Raw genomic sequence first — 17,716 nt, 5'->3', positions numbered from 1 at the left:
AACGACAGGAGGATGGAACACATCTAGAAGGACATTGATAGGACTCGGGGGTGCCAGGCTGGATCAGACCAGAAGGTCCATCTACTCTGGTATCCTTTCACCAACAACAGCCAGCACTATCTGCTTTAGAAGGAGGTGCCAGAAACGCCACAGAAGGAAGCCATGGGATAACCTTCTAACTGACAAAAATTTCTCCCAAACCCCAATAGTTAGAGGTTAACTTAAACCTGGATACAGGAGGGTTTATATCTCTTCCAAAACTCTTGCTTATGTTATGGTATTTACTGTGATAAGTCTGGATAATCTTGTTTTCCATATAGCCTTTTCTGAATGTTGTCAAACTCTTGGGCTCCAGTATCTTGTGGCAATGAGTTCTACAGGCTAATTGTGCATCTAGTTTAGAATTACCCTCCCCGTCTCCCTCCCAATTTGCATTATTTGCTACTGAATTTCATGCAGTTCATCCATATTTTAGCAGTGTCAGGGTGCAAACCCTGCCTCTGGGAGCAAATATGCTGGGCCCTACTCTGCTATTAGTCCACCTATCAGTCCCGGAGCGAATTAACTATCCCACTACTTACATCTAAAGCAGGGAGAATCGAAGAGAGCTCCATAATTGTGGGAAATGTGACCTGGTGTGATCAGAGCCCAGGATTGGCAGTCAGGATTTCTGGGTTCTGTTCCTAATTTGCTTCTGGCTGTTTGACCTTGTGCAGTCCCTCTCTGTATAGGGACAGTCCCAATATATAGGCGCCTATAACCCCCCAATCCCTGTCCCAATTTTTCACACTTGCTATCCGGTCACCCTAGCGGTGGTAGGCTTTAATTCTTTGTCGTTTTTTAAGTGCTTTGAGATGAAAAGGGCTGTATAATTGGAAAAGAGAAATCTTTGGGAGTAAAACTTGCCTGCCTGTTTTGCAAAACATGCCTTTAAAATTGGAACATGTAAAAATTCGGTCGACAGCAGATCTGTGCACGTGTGTCCCCGGCTCGCTCATTCCTTGTCGGATAGCATCCAGTAGCCAGAAATCTCTCTAGCCTCGTGTGAGTCAGATTTGGAAAGGAACACATTGTTCACCTAGTTTTCCTCCGCCACGCGCACATACACACTTGGCGTGAGAGGTTACAATAAGGCAGAAGAAAGCCCTTGCGTGCTAAGGCAGCTGTGTGTGGAACAGGTAAGGCAGGTATGGGGAAGTGCTCAAGGCCCTGTGCTTACCACAGAGCTCCTTCCCACCTGCAGGTCCCGATCAAACACCTCGACAGGCAGCCGGAGTGGGAAGCCATGATGTAATCTTGGGAACCCACAACAATCGGCTCTTTCATGGCGAGGCGATAACAATCAAAACAGTATGTAAGGGCCTGCCATGCAAGAATACACATGCACATTATACACTGTAGGGAATTGAAAGCCGTCGTGAAAAGGGGCTTGTTAAGAATATGTAGCCTACTTTCATAATCAGTTTGTAAAAGAATAGGCCCTTGAAAACAAGGGTTTAGGCTTATAGAAGGCTTTCTGTGCCTTGACCTTGCAAATATGCAGAGGTGCCAACTTTTTCTGAAAGTGAACTAGGATTTCCCAGCATGGTGCCGTACCAATTGGCAGGCAAGATTTGTAGGGTAGAAGGTCCAGCTGCGGGTATGTGCCCCCAAGGAACTGGAATAGGTTATTTTCCTCCCCCTACAAAGAGCTGCTCCTTGGTGGGGCTTAGAGAAGCAGGATCTGCAGCTGTGTTACCTTTTCTTCCTTAAAGTTGCAGCAAAACCTGGTGCTCTGTCTAGGGACCAGCACCACCTTGGAACAGGAGTGCAGGAATGATAACAATTGGTTCCATATTGTGTACTGGTGAGAGTCCATAAGAATGAGCATCATTGGCTCCCTTGAAAATCCCCCGTGAACCTGTCCCTTCTTGGAGTTTGCGATGATAAAATAATGCACAGCTCTCATCTGTGCTTTTTCATCCATGGATCTCGAAGTGGTTTTTGAAGGAGACAAGGATAATGGCCCCCTTTTTACAGTTGGGGAAACTGAGGCACAAAGACGTGCAGGGAAAATTTCCAAAAGCCTTTAAGTGACTTAGGAAACTAAGTCCCAACTTCAGAAGTGGTTTAGGCCCTCAGGAGCCTCAGTCCCGCTGACTTGCAGTGAGATGTAAGCTCCTTAGTGCCTGAGTCACTTAGGACACGTCTGCACTGCATCCAGCTGTGCTGGAGCGAGCACGCTAGAGATAGCAATGTGGGTTTTGCGGCACGGGCTAACTGGCTGAGTATGGACCCAGGGATTGGGCTGACCTGTACTCAGGCGACTAGCCTGTGCCATGGCCCGTGCTGCAATGTCCACATTGCTTTTTTGAGAATGCCAGCTCAAGCAGAGCTAGCATGGGTCTGACTACCTGGCCTGGGAGGCACCTGCCCAGCTTCAGCGTAGACACGTTTGAAAATTTTACCTGAAATGACTTGGCCAAGGTCACCCATCAGCCAGTGGCAGAGCTAGAAATAGAACCCAGGTTTCCTGAGTCCCCGTCCAGTGCTCTACCCGCTAGGCAACACGTCCATCATGCTCCTCTTTAAACCTACATGAGTTTGTGCGTTAAACAGTTGTCTTGCCATCCGTGGAATGGCTTTCTGATGGTGGAGACAAATGGCCCTGTCTGGTTGGATCTCGTTCATGTCACGTCTGCTTCTGATACCCGCAAAGTAAATTACGTCGTCATCTTCCTGAGGTTTGTAGTGGCCCAGGAGGCACTCATGGCTGTGCATTTCAGGCTGATTACTGTCCTGCTCAGAGGGTTATACTCAGTTATCCCCCTGTCACCTGCCTCTAGCTGTCCCCGCCCCCCACCCTGGCATACTGTAGTCACCCAGAAATGCACTTGGTTCAGACTGCTAGTACATCTGCTTTACAATGTGTTCTCTTTGCAATAGAAGGAAGCCTTCCAAGTGTCTCCACCTATTTCCTTCATAAGGAACCCTTTGTTTTCCTGATACACAATGCAGCTTTATTTGGTTGTCTGTTTCCTCCCAACTGTTTCCCAGCAAACTCTTCACAGAGGTAGGGAGAAAATATGAGGTGTATATGGGGACTTGTACTGGGAAGGTCAGGCATCGGCCTAGAAACTTCTTCACCTTGGCACACAAACAGCACAGGAGACAAAGGTGACCTGTGAGCAGTGCGTGGCCGTATCCTTTCTGTGCTGTGAACCAAGGCGAAGCAAGCGAGACTCCATATGCTGTTAATGAAGTATTCGCACCCAGGTACAAATAGCAGTGTCTGGGGGACACTCAAGGCCTGAAAGAGGATGCGAGGCCGTGGCCAAGGTATTATGGAGGTGACGAGAGGCACTAACATTCACTGTGGTGGCAAGAGACCGAGAATGGGAGGGATGGAAGGGGAAGCAAGGGGACCTGTGGATGAGCAATGAGGGAACCTAGCAGAATGTAGGATGGCACCTGCAGTAGAAAACGGAAAGAGCCTAGCTTTGGAATTCCGGAATTCCCAGGTTCTAATCCCTGTCCCTTCAATAGCGCCTTAGGTTCCCTATTGTCCGTTAGATGGGATAACACTCATCTCCCTCCCACTGTCATCTGCAGGTTAATCAGGAACTGGGTTTCCAGCCAGAGGTTCCCCTTTTTTACAGTTTTAAACTACATCTGAACCCCAAACCCAGCAAGCCTTCCCCAGTTTGATCTCTGCAGCCTGCTGCCTTCAGTGCAAACGTGTCACTCCTGTCACCCACTGGCTTGCGTCTGAGCATAGTGCTGCTCCTTGTCCCTCACAGGGCGGTACCCACTAAAGCCCTGCCCTGTGGTGCCAGTGGAGCCTGCCACTACGGGGCACAGACAGAGAGTGCGTGGGCGAGTCCCGAGAGCGTGGACAGAAGAGGAACCCCAAGCGGGGAGTACGGGGAGTCCCACCTGGAATCACTGGCGTAGTTTGACTTCTGCTGTTCGGGGTGGCAGGCCAACGGGGCCGTGCCTGGAGAAGCAAATTCCACCTCCACCCGAGGCTTGCAGTTTGGGGGAGCAGCGCTCCCCCCGCCCACCACCAAATTACTCCTGTGCCTGGAATGGAAGGAAAGGGGAAAGCAGCCACAGTGAGGAGCAAAGCATGCAAATGCTCAGAGTCTTATGCTCTTGGGGAAAGAAGAGCATCTGGCTGCATTTCCACTTCGAATATACTTCGAATAAATGTTGGGGGTTTGCCTCAAGTCCTCTTGCTTCAGCTTTAGGCTTCTCTTAGCTATGAGGGAGAAATCTTTTGGCTTTGCTAAATTTCCCTTTCCCACATCTGCCCCCTCCCCTCCCCTCCCGCTCTGCCCCCATCGCAGCTTTCTCACAGTCTCTCCTTGTTTTAAGGCAGCCCAGTAGTGAAAGCTCAGAGTGGTCTGCCTCCCCTCCGGGGTGGTGCTTTTGGGGGCGGGGGGAGGAGAGAGCTCGGGGCGGGGGGCTTCTTTTTGTACAGACCCCTTGGTTCACACTTCCCTCTCCCACCCATTAATTTGTTGTGGTTGGAGCCAGTAATAGCTGCTTTGTGCTAAGGCAAGGGAAGGAGGGGGGGAAAACCCAGCACACAGACAGCGGCTCCACTGTTTTCTATAAGGATGTTTTCCCTGCGGGCCCCCCCCACCCACCCACACACTTGAATAATGTTTTTGATTGTAATGGTCTGTCCTGGTTAAGGACACCCACGGTCTGTGTCTCTCTTGCTCTTCTGTAAACCATGTTAGAAGCTTAAACAACCCAGAGAGATTTTTCTCACCAGTCTTATTTTACTAATAGGAACACAAGTGTTTAAAGCAGCAAAGGGAGCTTTCAGCCACTGGCGAACCAGCCCTTGTGGGCCTGCGTTTCAGGTCTGGTCAGGAGCTGGGCAGAAGCCTTGGCTAAGACTCTGTGCCTCAGCTGTTTGCTAGAGCTGAAGTCTCTCTCCAGACTCGGTGATGTCTGTCTGTGGGTTATGGAGCTCAGGCATGGCGGCTCTGGGATTGCTACCCAGGATCGCTGTGACTACCTGGTCTCTGTGGCTCAGATTCACTCTGGCATGACTCCATGGACTTCAGTGGAATTGCGCCCATGGTACCGGTGTCATTTGGCCCCGTGTCTCCTTGGAAACTGAAGTCATGCAAAACTTGATACACGTTGGGAGAAAATCCTTAGCTTCATTGACGTTCTAATCCGACTGTCAGTGCGGAGGTGGGACCCCTTTGATTCTGGCGACACGGTGATGTAGCGCTGTCGTGATGTGTGGCGCTGCTGCAGCACAGCAGCTGGTGAATCAGTCTCATCCTGCTGCTACGCACGGCCGTAAGCACACTGTGCCAAGGTGGGAATTGGAAAGGTGGCCTATGGATCAACGTAGCGAAAGTGGGGACCTGGGCATCAATTCACCATCTGGCCCTCTCCAGGCACTTCAGTGGAGTTGAGCTTACAGTGCCAGTGTCAAGTTGGGTGCCCTGTGTTTATTATCCTGAAACCAGAGTTATGGAAAACTTTATACCTCTTGGGAGAAATCCTAGCTCCATTGATGTCAACAGAAACTTTGCCATGTCCTTTAGTGGGGACAAGATTGCGCCTTGTGTGTGTATAGCCATGTTGTGTCTTCTCCCATGCTGCCCCATATGTGTGGGATGTGCTCACCGTGCAAAGCCACCTCACTGTTCTCCTCCAAATGTCTTCTTTAAAACTCTCCTCGGCCGTCGTGCGTACAGAAAGCTTGACGGTGGTTTGGCAGCTGGTGTGGCGTGGTCGGGATCCTCTCACTGTTTCTTGTGCTCTATCAACTTGTTTATAGTCTGACACTCAGGTTGTAAGTTCTTTAGGGCAAGTATAATAGTATCCGTTAGCTGTTTGCACAGCACGAAGCACAACAGGGCCCGGCCTCCACACACGATTTTAAAACCACTAATAACAATGATAATACATATCAAAGTGAGGCTTGAGCCTGGGATCTTCAGTGCTATCGGGAGTTACTCCGCTAGTTGGCACCTGCAGTAGACTTTCATCTCCTTATGCACTCCAGGGAGAGACAGGCCCGCTTCGTCCTGCTGTGCTTTCTATTTGGGCAAGTTGGCTTCTCTACCTGTAAACGGTTCCGATCATGCTGAGCATCTCAGCCTCGCTGCCGTGTTGTGGAGCTAAATGAATGGATGCTGGTGAAACTTGCCAGTGTCCTCCCCTGAAAGGTGGTGTAGAAATTCAATAGTATGTTTCACCCAGGGTAAATTCCCAATGGTCAGTGCTGGTTGGCAGAGGCCCTGGAGGTTTTTCACCTTCCTCTGCAGCGTGGGGCACGGGTCACTTGCTGGAAGAGTCTCTGCACCTTGAGGTCTTTAAACCACAATTTGAGGACTTCAATAACTCAGACATAGGTTAGGGGTTTGTTACAGGAGTGGGTGGGTGAGATTCTGTGGCCTGCGTTGTGCAGGAGGTCAGACTAGATGATCATAATGGTCCTTTCTGACCTTAAGTCTATGAGATACACCGATTTCTTACCTCCCCACCGACCATAGGCAAAAGAGGTGAATTTGTCATTTTTCCAGAGGGGGGAAGAAAATGCAAAACAAAAAACCAACGTGCCCGATGCGTTGATGCCGACTAGTGAGTTCTGCCTTTGGTTTGCAGCCTGGATTGCTAAATTCAGAATTGTATGCAGGAGAGGGAAGGAAGCAGTATTGAAATACGCGAGCTCTGGTTGAGATGAAACCTGAGGCACTTTGGTAGAAACATAAAGGTGCCGGGGTTCTAAACTGGCTCAGCAGAAGGTGCTGCGGATTAGGACTGGGCTGCATTGCAGAGCTGAATGAGGTCCCAGGGCTGGCTTAGGAAGCAGCATTGCAGGTGAGAGGGTGTGATGCTAGAGTGTGGGTGGAGGAAGGTTACTGTGGGGCAGCACTGAGGCTTCTTGGCAGAGCTGCAGAAGGAGAAAAGCTTGCACAGCCTTTGCCCAGACTATGCCCTCCAGGGTACTTAGTTCCTCATGTTCATGAGCATCAGACCCAATTGTCAAATGTGTGTGAGTGTGTGGGGGGGGGGAAACAAGTGGAGCTTTTGTTTCCTTTTCGTGGGTAGTTGGTGGAAACCTCACATGAAAGAGGTTGCAAAGGGGAGAAAATAGTGTTCCCAGACTTGTCAAATTGGGATCCAGTAGGTAGATAATGGTGCACGTGAGCCCACGTGAGGTTTTGTAAGAGCCGTCTCGGCACAGCCATGCCAAGATTTTTATGTAACCAACGTGGCAGGGGAGGCAGCATGCGTCTGAAGCTATCCTGAAACTCTCTGATTCTTAATGCAAACCAAGGCTCCTTCCTGGCTGATTCTCCTTCCCACCTCTTGGACATGCCTGACAGGTTTATTTGTTTACTTTGCAGCACCTCTGGGGTTTGTTTAAATAGGTATATTTTATTTATTGTCCCTTGACAGTTCCTGGTTGGGGGGCATCTGAAGGGACTGCTCTCTGAGCTGTCAATGGTTTTAAAACTGGGATGCAGAAGTAACTGGGCACCAAACCACAGCTACTGTATTAACAGTGCTTAAAAAAATCCATCCTCCCTCTTTAAATACGGAAATCTGATTTCCATTTTTAGTTATTTTTCAGAAGGTCCCTAGGCTGCACCAATGACAAATCCACAGAGGAACATGCAGAAAGTCACGTGAAGTAGCCACATAAGTTTATCTGAAGAGAAAGCAACGTTCCGCCCTTGTGATGTTGTTGTGACCTGGCGAGCTTTGTGTTGTGACATCACACCAGTGGCTACATTGCAATGTTGCTATGTTCAGACAGGATCTCGGTGGTGACAGAGATGGGTTTTTGATTCCTTGCAGGTTATTGGATGGACCGATGGGAACGTGAGGCTATCCTGGGGAATTTGGCGGGAGTGGTGAAACTCAACCCCAGTTGTTGTTTCCTGCATCTGTGAGGGTGCCTAGGATGAGGGACAAGGGTTTTCTGAGTGAGTCCTCCCAGATTCCTGAGCCTAATGAAGAGGTTCTGGCACCGTGGTGGACGACTTTGGGAAGAACAACCTAGTCAGCATGTCTACCTGGAGCATCTAAGACTAATTCCTGGCTCACAATTTGATGCGATGTGGCAACCTTCCATTCTTAGATGCCTGCACAACTAACTCTGGTACTCTTAAAACACAGGGCATTTCTAGCTCAGATGCTCAGAATCTCTTAGGACCAGACTCCAACGGAGGACGTATTCCATCCATTGCCACTATCAGCAGGCTAACACTGCGGTAAACCCTGCCTCCCAGCCATCCCCCACGACTTCCATGTGTACAGTTTACATCTCAGCTCACAGCATAGTGAGGAATCTTTGCTCTCTGAATCCACGTCCCTCATTTGACCTGAGGTGCTTGGAATTCCACGCCAACAAACCTTGTGAGGTAGGGAGGTGGGTGTCATTTGACCCACTTTACAGAGAGGGGAAACTGAGGCAGCGCGAGGTTAAATCAGACCAAGTGTCAAAGCCAGGAATTGAACCCAGGAGTCCTGACTCCCCGTCCTCTGTCAAAACCCACCATCTTCTGTGCTGTTTTAAGAGTGAATGAACTGGCTGTCTTTCAACTTTACCCTCCCCCCAAGAGAGAGGCCGCCATGGCCCTTCACTTGCGTGGAAATGTTCAATGCACGGGCCCGTTGCACTGTGTAGGGGCCTCTCTTTGCATGCAAGGTGCTGTTGACATGGCCGACAGCTGTCAGAAGTGGCAGAGGTGTCATTTGCAGGTTTAGTGGAGAGGCAGGGTGATCCAGCAGTTAGGGTGCCGGCCTGGGACTGGAGAGAGCTGGGCTCAGATCCTGATTTGCCAGAGATATCCTCTGTGACCTTGGGCAAGTCACTTTGCCTCTCTGCCTCCGTTGCTCCCTAGAAAATAGGGATGATAGGCCTGCCGTCCCTCACAGGGATGTTGAGGATGAGCACGTTAAATAATGTGGCGGCTCAGATGTTATGGTGATGTGAGCTCCAGAAGTATTTAACATAAAAATAAATGTAGCGTAGCAATCTGGGAGTCTGACTAGCGGAGCGATCCTGGGTGAGTCACTTCTCTGTGTACCTGTGTCCTCTTCTGCAAAGTAAGGATTAATACGTCCTTATTGCACAGGGCCGGGGCGCTCAATGTCGTGGAGTGTTTTGAGACACTGCAGTGGGAGGTGCGGGAGGAGGGTGAAGTGTGTGCTATCAGTGACTCTTTATTCTGGTTGGTTGATTAACGCCGTGAGGTAAATTCTCTGCAGGTCTAGAAGCAGCTAATTTCCCCTGTCCCGCCTCCAAATCCTTTATAGCCGCTGTCCGTGAGCTTTGCCCGGAGCCATTTCTATTGAAGGTGGGCTCAGCACCACCCTTCCGGCTGTGCTGTCAGGGCCGCTGCATTCATTCCCTAGGAGGAGGGTGTTTTCGGTTGGCTTGACAGGTGTGATAACATGCAGGATGCCTCCTATCCCGCCGCCCCAACACACCCCAGCCTGGCTTGGCACCGTGTGTGGGGCCGGTCTCTGGTACTGGATCGGTTCTGTTCTGCCGTCAGCAGACATGAGTCTCAGCCGTTGAAACCTACAGTGAATCTACAATAACCTCAAGAGAGGAGAACCCCTCCCCGCCCAACTCTGCCCTTGCTTTTCTGTTTCCTACAGCAGTAAAAGTCCAAGAAGACACAGATGGGGCTACGTACGTTAATGGAGTCCTGAGAGTTTGCCTCCTCTTCCCCTGTAATGCTAATCACCCTCGTTATAAAGCTGCTGGTTTCCCCCACTTGTCAAAGCTGGGCTCCACATAGGCTGATTTTTTTAAATGACTTTATTACCGAGTGCTCTCGTCCCCCTTCCCAGCCTTCCCCCCACCCCCCATCCATGTGCTCTCTGCTCCAAGTGGGGCGCCCGCTGTTCTCATTGCCATGCTAGCTGGTAGCTGCTGAGGGTGGCCTAGGAAGGAGTTTGTGCTTGTCTAAGCCCAGCGCGGCGGGATCCGTTCCTCAACGCCTCGCCATCAGAACAGCTTCTCCCCACACAAGCCAGCCTGCTTGCGAGCGTCAGAATCCTGCCTCCTTGCAGACAAAGGGCTGTGGTTAGCACTGTCATGAAATCAGAGGCCACCAAGCAAAACCACAATCACTTTCCCCACTAGCTCAGTCGTTAGGAGCCAGCCACTGGGGCTGCGCAAGATGCTTTCCTGCCGATGTTAACTACTAGATGCTGGAGCAGCGGGGAAGCTGGGAGTGTTCATTCACTTCTGCAGCCACCCAGGACAGAAGTAACTCATTGACCTGTCTGTGCCTGTCTCTCAGTGTTGGTTCCCCGGTGCTGCGCTTTGGGCACCTGCTCCCGCGGCTGAAGTGTAGTGGGGCTGTCTCCAGAACGGCAAGGAGTGGAACCAGGGCCGGGATAGGGGGGAAAGCAGCAGCCCTGAGGCAGCTGCCGGTCTGGAACCACAGCTGCTAACACCTGACTCCTGAAACCTACATGGTGAGTTGCAGACTCAGTTCTGTTTCATCCGACCACTTGCAGGCGTTAGACCGGTCTGTGCCCTGGCCATTGTTTAACATCTCAGCTGCAGGATCGTGCATCTGGGAGCATCAGTGGATGCACTAGAGCATCAGTGGCCAAATTCTCGTTTTGGGCTGGATGCGGCAGCCTTTCTAGTGCTGCATGCTTCTCCCCTCTGGGTGATCCCAGGCTCTGAATGTGATCAGGGTTTCTTTAAAAGTTATATATATATATATATATATATATATATATATATATATATATATATATATATATATAATTTAAGCCTGTAGGTTAAAAACACATGACCCTACAGCTAGTACAGGAGGAGATAAAAGCAAACAATAGAGTGACTGTGCAACCGTGCAGACAATGGGGGAGATGAACAGTAAATGAGAAGGATTAACCTCTGCATTATCTGACGTAGGCTGAGACCGGAGCTTGTTTGACGCGACCTCCCATCACGGCAGAGGCATCTCAGAGAGGAGGAAACTGGCCCCTTTCAGAGAGCTAGCAAAACAGGGCTGCCTCTGAAGACTTACGGGGATCCCTGTTCACATGCGCAGGTGTAGCCCAGTGTGTCCTTTCATTCCTCCTCGTATGGCACCAGCTGGGAGGAGTGGGGAATCTAGTTTGGTGGTAACTGGGATGGTCCCTGGATCCCAGGGCTGTTCTACCTTGGCTGTCCGAGCTCCCAGAACGCCCTGTGTATTGGAAGGTCAGTTGTCTGAATAGGCAGCTCTCACTGCAGCCTGGCTTGCAAAGTGGAGCAGTCAGGGAGAGGATATTTGTACCACACGGGGCTCCTTTGCACCTCACCTTTCTTTCTCCGCTCTTGTTAACTTCCTACAACGTAAACCAAATCATTGTGGCTCCGCCTGTCCCCCAGGGACTCCCTTCAGCTCCCCTCCCCCCCCACATCTTTGCCATTCCGTAATTAGTCAGTGGGTCACTCACAACAACGTGGGGGTCTCCCTGTTCAAAGGCCAGGTCTGATCAAGGGTTCGGAGGACAAGGCTGAGAGTTCGAAAGTCTTGGGTTTTGACTGCCTGGTTGTGTCCTTGGGCAGATCTTTTCCTCTCATTCTCCATTGCTTCCAGGGGTTGACAGATGGACATGGAGCACTTTGAAGGTAAAACTCGCTCTAGAAGTGCCTTGTGTTAACATGATTCGATTAGTCCCCAAGGGCTGGAAGCACTTACACTAAAGAGACGTACTTAATAACATTTTTTGTAAGGCCTATCCCGCCCTGCCCTTCTCCTCCCAGAGGAATGATATATAACATGTTTTGCTTTTATTTCGGTAGGAACTTAGCAATTGGGATTGGAATTCAGAATTTCCCAGAAGGCCTTGCTGTCAGCCTTCCTTTGCGTGGAGCCGGATTTTCAACATGGAGAGCATTTTGGTAAGTAGTGCTCCTCCTCCAACGTTCTTCAAGCTTTGAAATGTGTCCGTCGAGCCATCTCCCAGCTGCTGCTGCTGTTGCGTGGTTGACAATAAAGCGCTGCTTTCTATGCAGTGCTCTGTTGCTAGCTCCGATTCAGGACTCAGCAGGGGCTTGGCTGCGTTTGGGGAAAAGCTGTTCCATTTTGAAGCTTTCTCCAGCCTTTGTGTACTGGGTGGCAGCTATGGGAGCAGTGCAGGAGACAGGCTCTTGCCAGTCCGGTGTTACTACGTTCAGCCGCTGATGTTTTCACAGTGATCAGAAGTTGTGGGGCAAGCCACGGGTGCAGCTCGCATTCGTTCCAACTTCGTAGAAGGAAAACAACGGCTAGTCTGTTCTGTCTCATGCGGCCGAGGTTTGAATTGGGATCCTCGGTAGCAGTGCTTGCAAGTGTCTTGTGATGGGGTGGAATCCGTGGGCCAGATGAAGATAAAATAGATGAACAAAAGAGAGCGCGATGCTTAAATCGCGTTTCTGCTGCCTGCAGAGTCACCTCTCCTGTGGGCTGACCCCGGTGTCTGCTCTCTTGCATCACATTTCTAAGGGCGTTCAGAGAAGGGTACAAATGGGTCCACCAAGCAGAGCCTATGCCACAACTCTGACTTCCCTTGTTGCTTCAACACATTTACAGAAATTTAACTTCTGACCTTAACGTTACCTTCCCTTCACTGTCCGGCCCGGCAGGGCAATCCTTTCTGGCCTGCTTTAAGGCCTGGCAATGCTAAAAATACAACCATGTTTTCTCTAACCAGTTTTTGATGCTCTTATCTGATCGGCTTGTGCCAAACACGGTTATTCACACCGCAACCATATGTTGCCCACATAGGGGCATATAGCCACACCTATTCCACTGCCCAATTGTGTTCATCTCAGTGCATTCTGGGAAATTCTAGGCAGCTATCCCAGTAGTGTCACGGCAGAGGACATCAGCACAAAGCAGCATGAGTGACACGGGGATAGTGCATTCTGGGATGTCTGACCAGACAGAGAGCTTGGAGGAAGGAATTTGACTGGCATGGTTAGGAGGTCTGAGGGCTGCAAAGAAACCAGGGTGTGGGATCAGTTACAGGAGGACAATCTAGGCTACCAGCAAAGGCAGCACATGGTTAGCATCCACAGCTAAGGACAGAACATTAGTCATCATACTGTGTTTAGAGCCATGCCACCAACTGGCTACATGGTCAGCAAAACCTCGTAGCACAGATAGGACCTAAGGAGGGAGAATGGACATGTTCTGAAGGGATCCCCACTCCAGCAGTGGACCAGTGCTTAGCTGATTCACAGGGCCCCCTGTGTGGAGGGTAGCCATAAAGTGCGGGGTGGGGGGAGAGACCCATTAGGGGGAAAAACTAGAGGATTGTTTGCCTGCATGGAGCCAGGTGTTCCCAAGTCTGCCTGCAGCCTTTTGTCACCTTCCAGATTAAAGAAGGGGACCTTTCTTCTGCTGTGTTTGCTCAGGAAGGGCTCAGATGCTCTCGTTTGTTTTGCAAGGGCTGGTAGACATCTCTTTTTCTTCACACAGGTGCGGGGGTGGGAAAGCAGGTTTGCCTCCGCTCTGCACTCTCAAAAGCAGGGCAGCCTAATGCTAATCAGAACCCGCCAGGTGCGTTCTGCATTTACAGACTTCGTACCTCCATTGAATGGGACGTATCCATGTCCTGAGCAGGCCGATTGGGCCCTCGGGGGCCAACAAACACCTGCGCTATGTTGGGTACAAAAAGGGGTAAAGGAAGGATTTCCTGTGTCCCTTCAGGGCTTTTGATCTTGGTTCTCTTACAGGTACGGACAGCTAAGTGGCATGGTGGAGCCTTTAGCTGGTGTCTTCGGTGCCTTTGCAATGGTGCTGGCAGAACCCCTCCTCCCCTACGCTTTGGGCTTTGCTGCTGGTGCTATGGTCTATGTGGTCATGGATGACATCATCCCAGAAGCACAAACCAGGTGAGGGAAATTGCTCTGCACCCTAGCTGCCAACACCCTGAAGCCATGTTCACTGGCTGGCCTTTGCTTGTGACTAAATTCCCTTTCCTTCCTCGCCCCATGGAAGGGAATGTTATAGTGCAAAGGAACTCTTTGGGGTCTGATCCACGAGGAGAGGGCACACGCCACTGTACGAGCTAGCTCTGTTAATAGCATTTCAGCCATTTGCCAACCACGGTCACACCTCAGAGACCTGTTCTTAAAAACTGGTTCCACCCACTCCCTGGCTTATACCATGTGGCACACCCGCGTGAAAGCCCGTTTCCAAAGAGCAACAGGATGCAGAGCCATAATGAACTGCAAGGAAGTTGACCGCTCTCCTTATTTTTGCTGCCAAGACTTTTGCTGCTGTTGTCGTTTCAGACTGTGAATGTTCTTGGAAAAGTTTTTTTTTTTTTTTAATGCATTTGCTTTGCTGAAGGAATTATCAGGTTGCAAGTCACTGAACCGGGGTGAGATGTAGCAGGAGTGGCTCTTTTGGAGCTGTTCCTCAATGCATGTGGCTTGAAACTGTTATCACTGAACTGTTATATCGTAAGAACGCTGGGCACTAACCTGGGTGGACCCCATGGTTCTAAGTGCTGTATGAAAATACTAGGAAGGACTGCCCTGGCCCTGAAGAGTTTACAGTCTAAAAGACAACAGGTGGGTGAGAGAAACAAATAGGGTGGGGATGGGAAAGACGTGGTAACAAGTAAATGCAGAGGGAGGTGCACAATGCTTAACCAATCCATAGCAGTGATTACAGCTGTCAAGCTACTAGCTATAAGGGGTGTCAGCTCCCCACCTTTAGCTTAGGAAGTAGGTGTAAATAATGCAGGAAAGAATGAGTCTGTCCCTCCCTGACTCCATTTATTGCCTCAGGGAGACTTTAGAGGAGAAAATTGCATTTGAGGTCTGTGGTTAAGATTCTCAAAGCCACCTAGAAGAGCCAGACATGTCCCCCATTCATTTGAATGGAATTGCATGTCTAAATCCCCAAGATGGCTCAGCCTGTCTCTCAGAGGTGATTCAGTGGCAGAGGGAGCTTAAGCTTAGTTGCCGGGGTGTGAGAGCTCTCAGGGGCTGAAGAATGAAAGGGAAGCACCCTTGACTCAATCTCCCAAAGGAACAGCTTGGGTGAGTCTTATTTTGACTGGAGGGAAGGGTCAGCATGATGTAAGGCCTTCAAAGAGATGGGGGAATAAAGATGATTTTGGAAGATTCCCTTCATTTCATAGGTGAGAAGTAAAGACAACTGTGCTGTCAGCCTGAAAGGACATTCTGAAACATAGACACTCACTCCCTCTCCTTCCTCCTTGCAGTGGCAATGGGAAGCTGGCTTCCTGGACCTCGATCTTAGGGTTTGTGGTGATGATGTCCCTGGATGTTGGACTTGGATAAGGGCGGATTTACTGTTGGCCAGCGGGAGATGACATCCGAGCAATTTGCATGGCAGCAGTTGGAACTGGAAACTTTTCTTCTTCTAAGATTTTTTTTTTATATATATATATATTGATTAGGTTTGGTGTTGATTATCTATGATTTTATATATATATATATATATTGCTGTAACATAACGTTGATTGTTTTCAAAGCACAAAAATTGGTGGCTCCTTGCAGGTCCTGGGTTTCCTTTGCCACCAAGTTCTTTCTCTTCTCAACTGGGTCATCGATGAGACATATATCAGCCAGGCTGCAGTTTGTGGTTTACTTTTCCTCCGATTTTCGGGCATTTCCATAATGGTCAAAACTCTTTTGGTTTTGACCATACTTGTTCTGTATGCAGTAAGAGAGTCGCAGTCAAATGTCTAAAGAGTCTCCTGATTAAATAGAAGAACAATTGATGGGTAAGTTTGTGTAGTGTCTGAACTTCTGAACTCTCTCTTGGAAGTATGGAAGTGCCAGCACTAAGATGGGAACCTTCACAAATAGATGTGTCTAATACATACTGCTGAAGCTTGAGGAATTTTCAGTGGCATCAGCTATTTTGTTGGATACAAGTAATATGAACCAACAGAAAAAGAAACCTTGTGAGAATCATATCAAGATATAGAAGCTGAGAAGATACCAGTTTTCTCTGCTGGATATGTCTTTTTAATGGGGCCTTACTCCAGTATAGTCCAATGGGCAATTCTTTGCCTCTTCAAAAAATTGAAAGAAGACATCTGTTTTCTAATGTGCAATCTTTTAGGATGCAAGCTGGTTATATAGATTTGTTCGTAAGGTGCTATGTGACTCTGTTGTATAGCAGGGTTTATTATCCGCTTGGGCCTATGGTTTTGTTTCATAAATTGCTGTGTTATGGTTGCCGTTTTAAATCCGAGTGAAAATCTCCATGAAGTATTGAGTTATCCTCTTCCCAGAAGTGGGCCTGTTAGCGTGGTCCCCCGGTGAAGGAGTTCACGTTAGCTTTCGAAGGATAAATCTGGTCCTCACGACAATTCCCATTTCCCCTGGCACTCATCCGATTAATTCATTGCCCAACACGGACACTCAGCAATGCACCACCTTGGCGTTTTTTCTCCCACGTTCCAAGTGTGTGTTTGGCTAACAATGGTTCCCAAACATGCCAAGTCTCTTGTTTTAACAGATCAGGAGCAAGCCCTGCTCCTCTTAGTCGGACATGCACTCACACAGTGAGCATGATGGAATTTGACTTTTTCACACTAAGCTGAATAATGAAAAGCAGAAGTCAAGATAATGACGGAGATCACACATCCCGGTTCACTTTCTAGTCAGGCTGTTCTCCCCCGTCAAAATGGGGTTTGATTAGACACTTGGGCAGGCACAGTAAAGAGCTGGATTACCTGGCTGATATCTAGGCAGCTCAAGCCCTCCAGGCTTATGTTTGTAATATGTATGCCACAGAGATTCACTCGTGAGAGTCATGGGCCATGTACTCCAGAGACAGTCTCCCAGTAAACGATAAGTAGATCCTCCTAGAGAGGCTGTAGGAATGCAGCCAAGAGGACTAGGCACTAATGAACTAAGTTAAAACCATGGAATTGTGGTTCGGTTCAGTTTGTTGGCTGGATTTTGTCTGTATTTATTTGTATGTCGTTCTGAATAATATAAAAATGCTGGTTGCCAATGGACCTGACCTTTTTACTGTGATTAGTTTCAATAAATGGGAAATTCAGAGTCTTTGCTGACTTATTTTGCTGCAGTCGATCCTTCCATTTTCTTCTCCTCCCTGCATTTTATTACATTCCTTCCTCTTAATTCAATTAGTTTTGTCTGAGGTCTTTATTCTGAGACAGTCCAAAAATAACGCACTTGATGCTGCAACAAACACCTTCTTCCTCCCTTTCCCCATCACCAAAGAGTAACCTCTTCAAAGAGAAGTCCTATCAGCTGGCATCATCATGCTGCAGGGAGTTCACTGTTCGTTGGATTTGCCATGCCAGATCAGATCACTGATCCATCAAGTCCTGCATCTGACACTTGTCAGCTCCTGAGGCTTTGGAGAAATAATAATAAGTGTCTTAGAGAGTAGGAATGAAATCCTGGCCCCAATTGGGGTGAAAGTGAGTTTTTTGCCATGGACTTCAGTGGAACCAGATTGGTATCCATACAACAAAGTCCGCCATCCCAAGGAGTATCAATTGTCAGTTTGGTTGGCAGTCTTGGCAGAGGCCAAGGATGGAGTGGGAACAGAAGGTGCTCTCTGTTCTAGACCCTGGAGGTAATCCCGCCAAAAGAAGATTGAGGCACACATGTGGGGAAGTTCCTGCCATCGATGTCCATTCTTAACCTGTCCTGTGGACCTCAGAGCAGCAAAGGAGCTGAAAGCGTGACCCATGAGAATTGCTACTTCCATGTGGTCACCTC

At 49.1% G+C, this 17,716-nt stretch overlaps 1 protein-coding gene across 2 annotated transcripts in view; it reads left to right on the top strand.

Moving 5' to 3' along the window:
* Nucleotides 1-17,026, top strand: part of SLC39A11 (solute carrier family 39 member 11) — a 245,794-nt gene extending 228,768 nt beyond the window's left edge. For both annotated transcript variants that reach the window (XM_044984502.1, XM_044984501.1), the window contains exons 8-10: nucleotides 11,789-11,887; nucleotides 13,706-13,864; nucleotides 15,208-17,026. In XM_044984502.1, coding sequence (XP_044840437.1) covers nucleotides 11,789-11,887; nucleotides 13,706-13,864; nucleotides 15,208-15,286 — 337 coding nt within the window. In that variant the 3' untranslated portion in view covers nucleotides 15,287-17,026. The remainder of the gene's footprint in view (nucleotides 1-11,788; nucleotides 11,888-13,705; nucleotides 13,865-15,207) is intronic.
* The last annotated feature ends 690 nt before the right edge of the window (nucleotides 17,027-17,716 follow it).

Source organism: Mauremys mutica, chromosome 12, assembly GCF_020497125.1.
Source record: "Mauremys mutica isolate MM-2020 ecotype Southern chromosome 12, ASM2049712v1, whole genome shotgun sequence".
Lineage (NCBI taxonomy): Eukaryota > Metazoa > Chordata > Testudines > Geoemydidae > Mauremys > Mauremys mutica.
The sequence above is the reverse complement of the archived record's forward strand: the minus strand, read 5'-3'. Positions and strand labels throughout refer to the sequence as shown.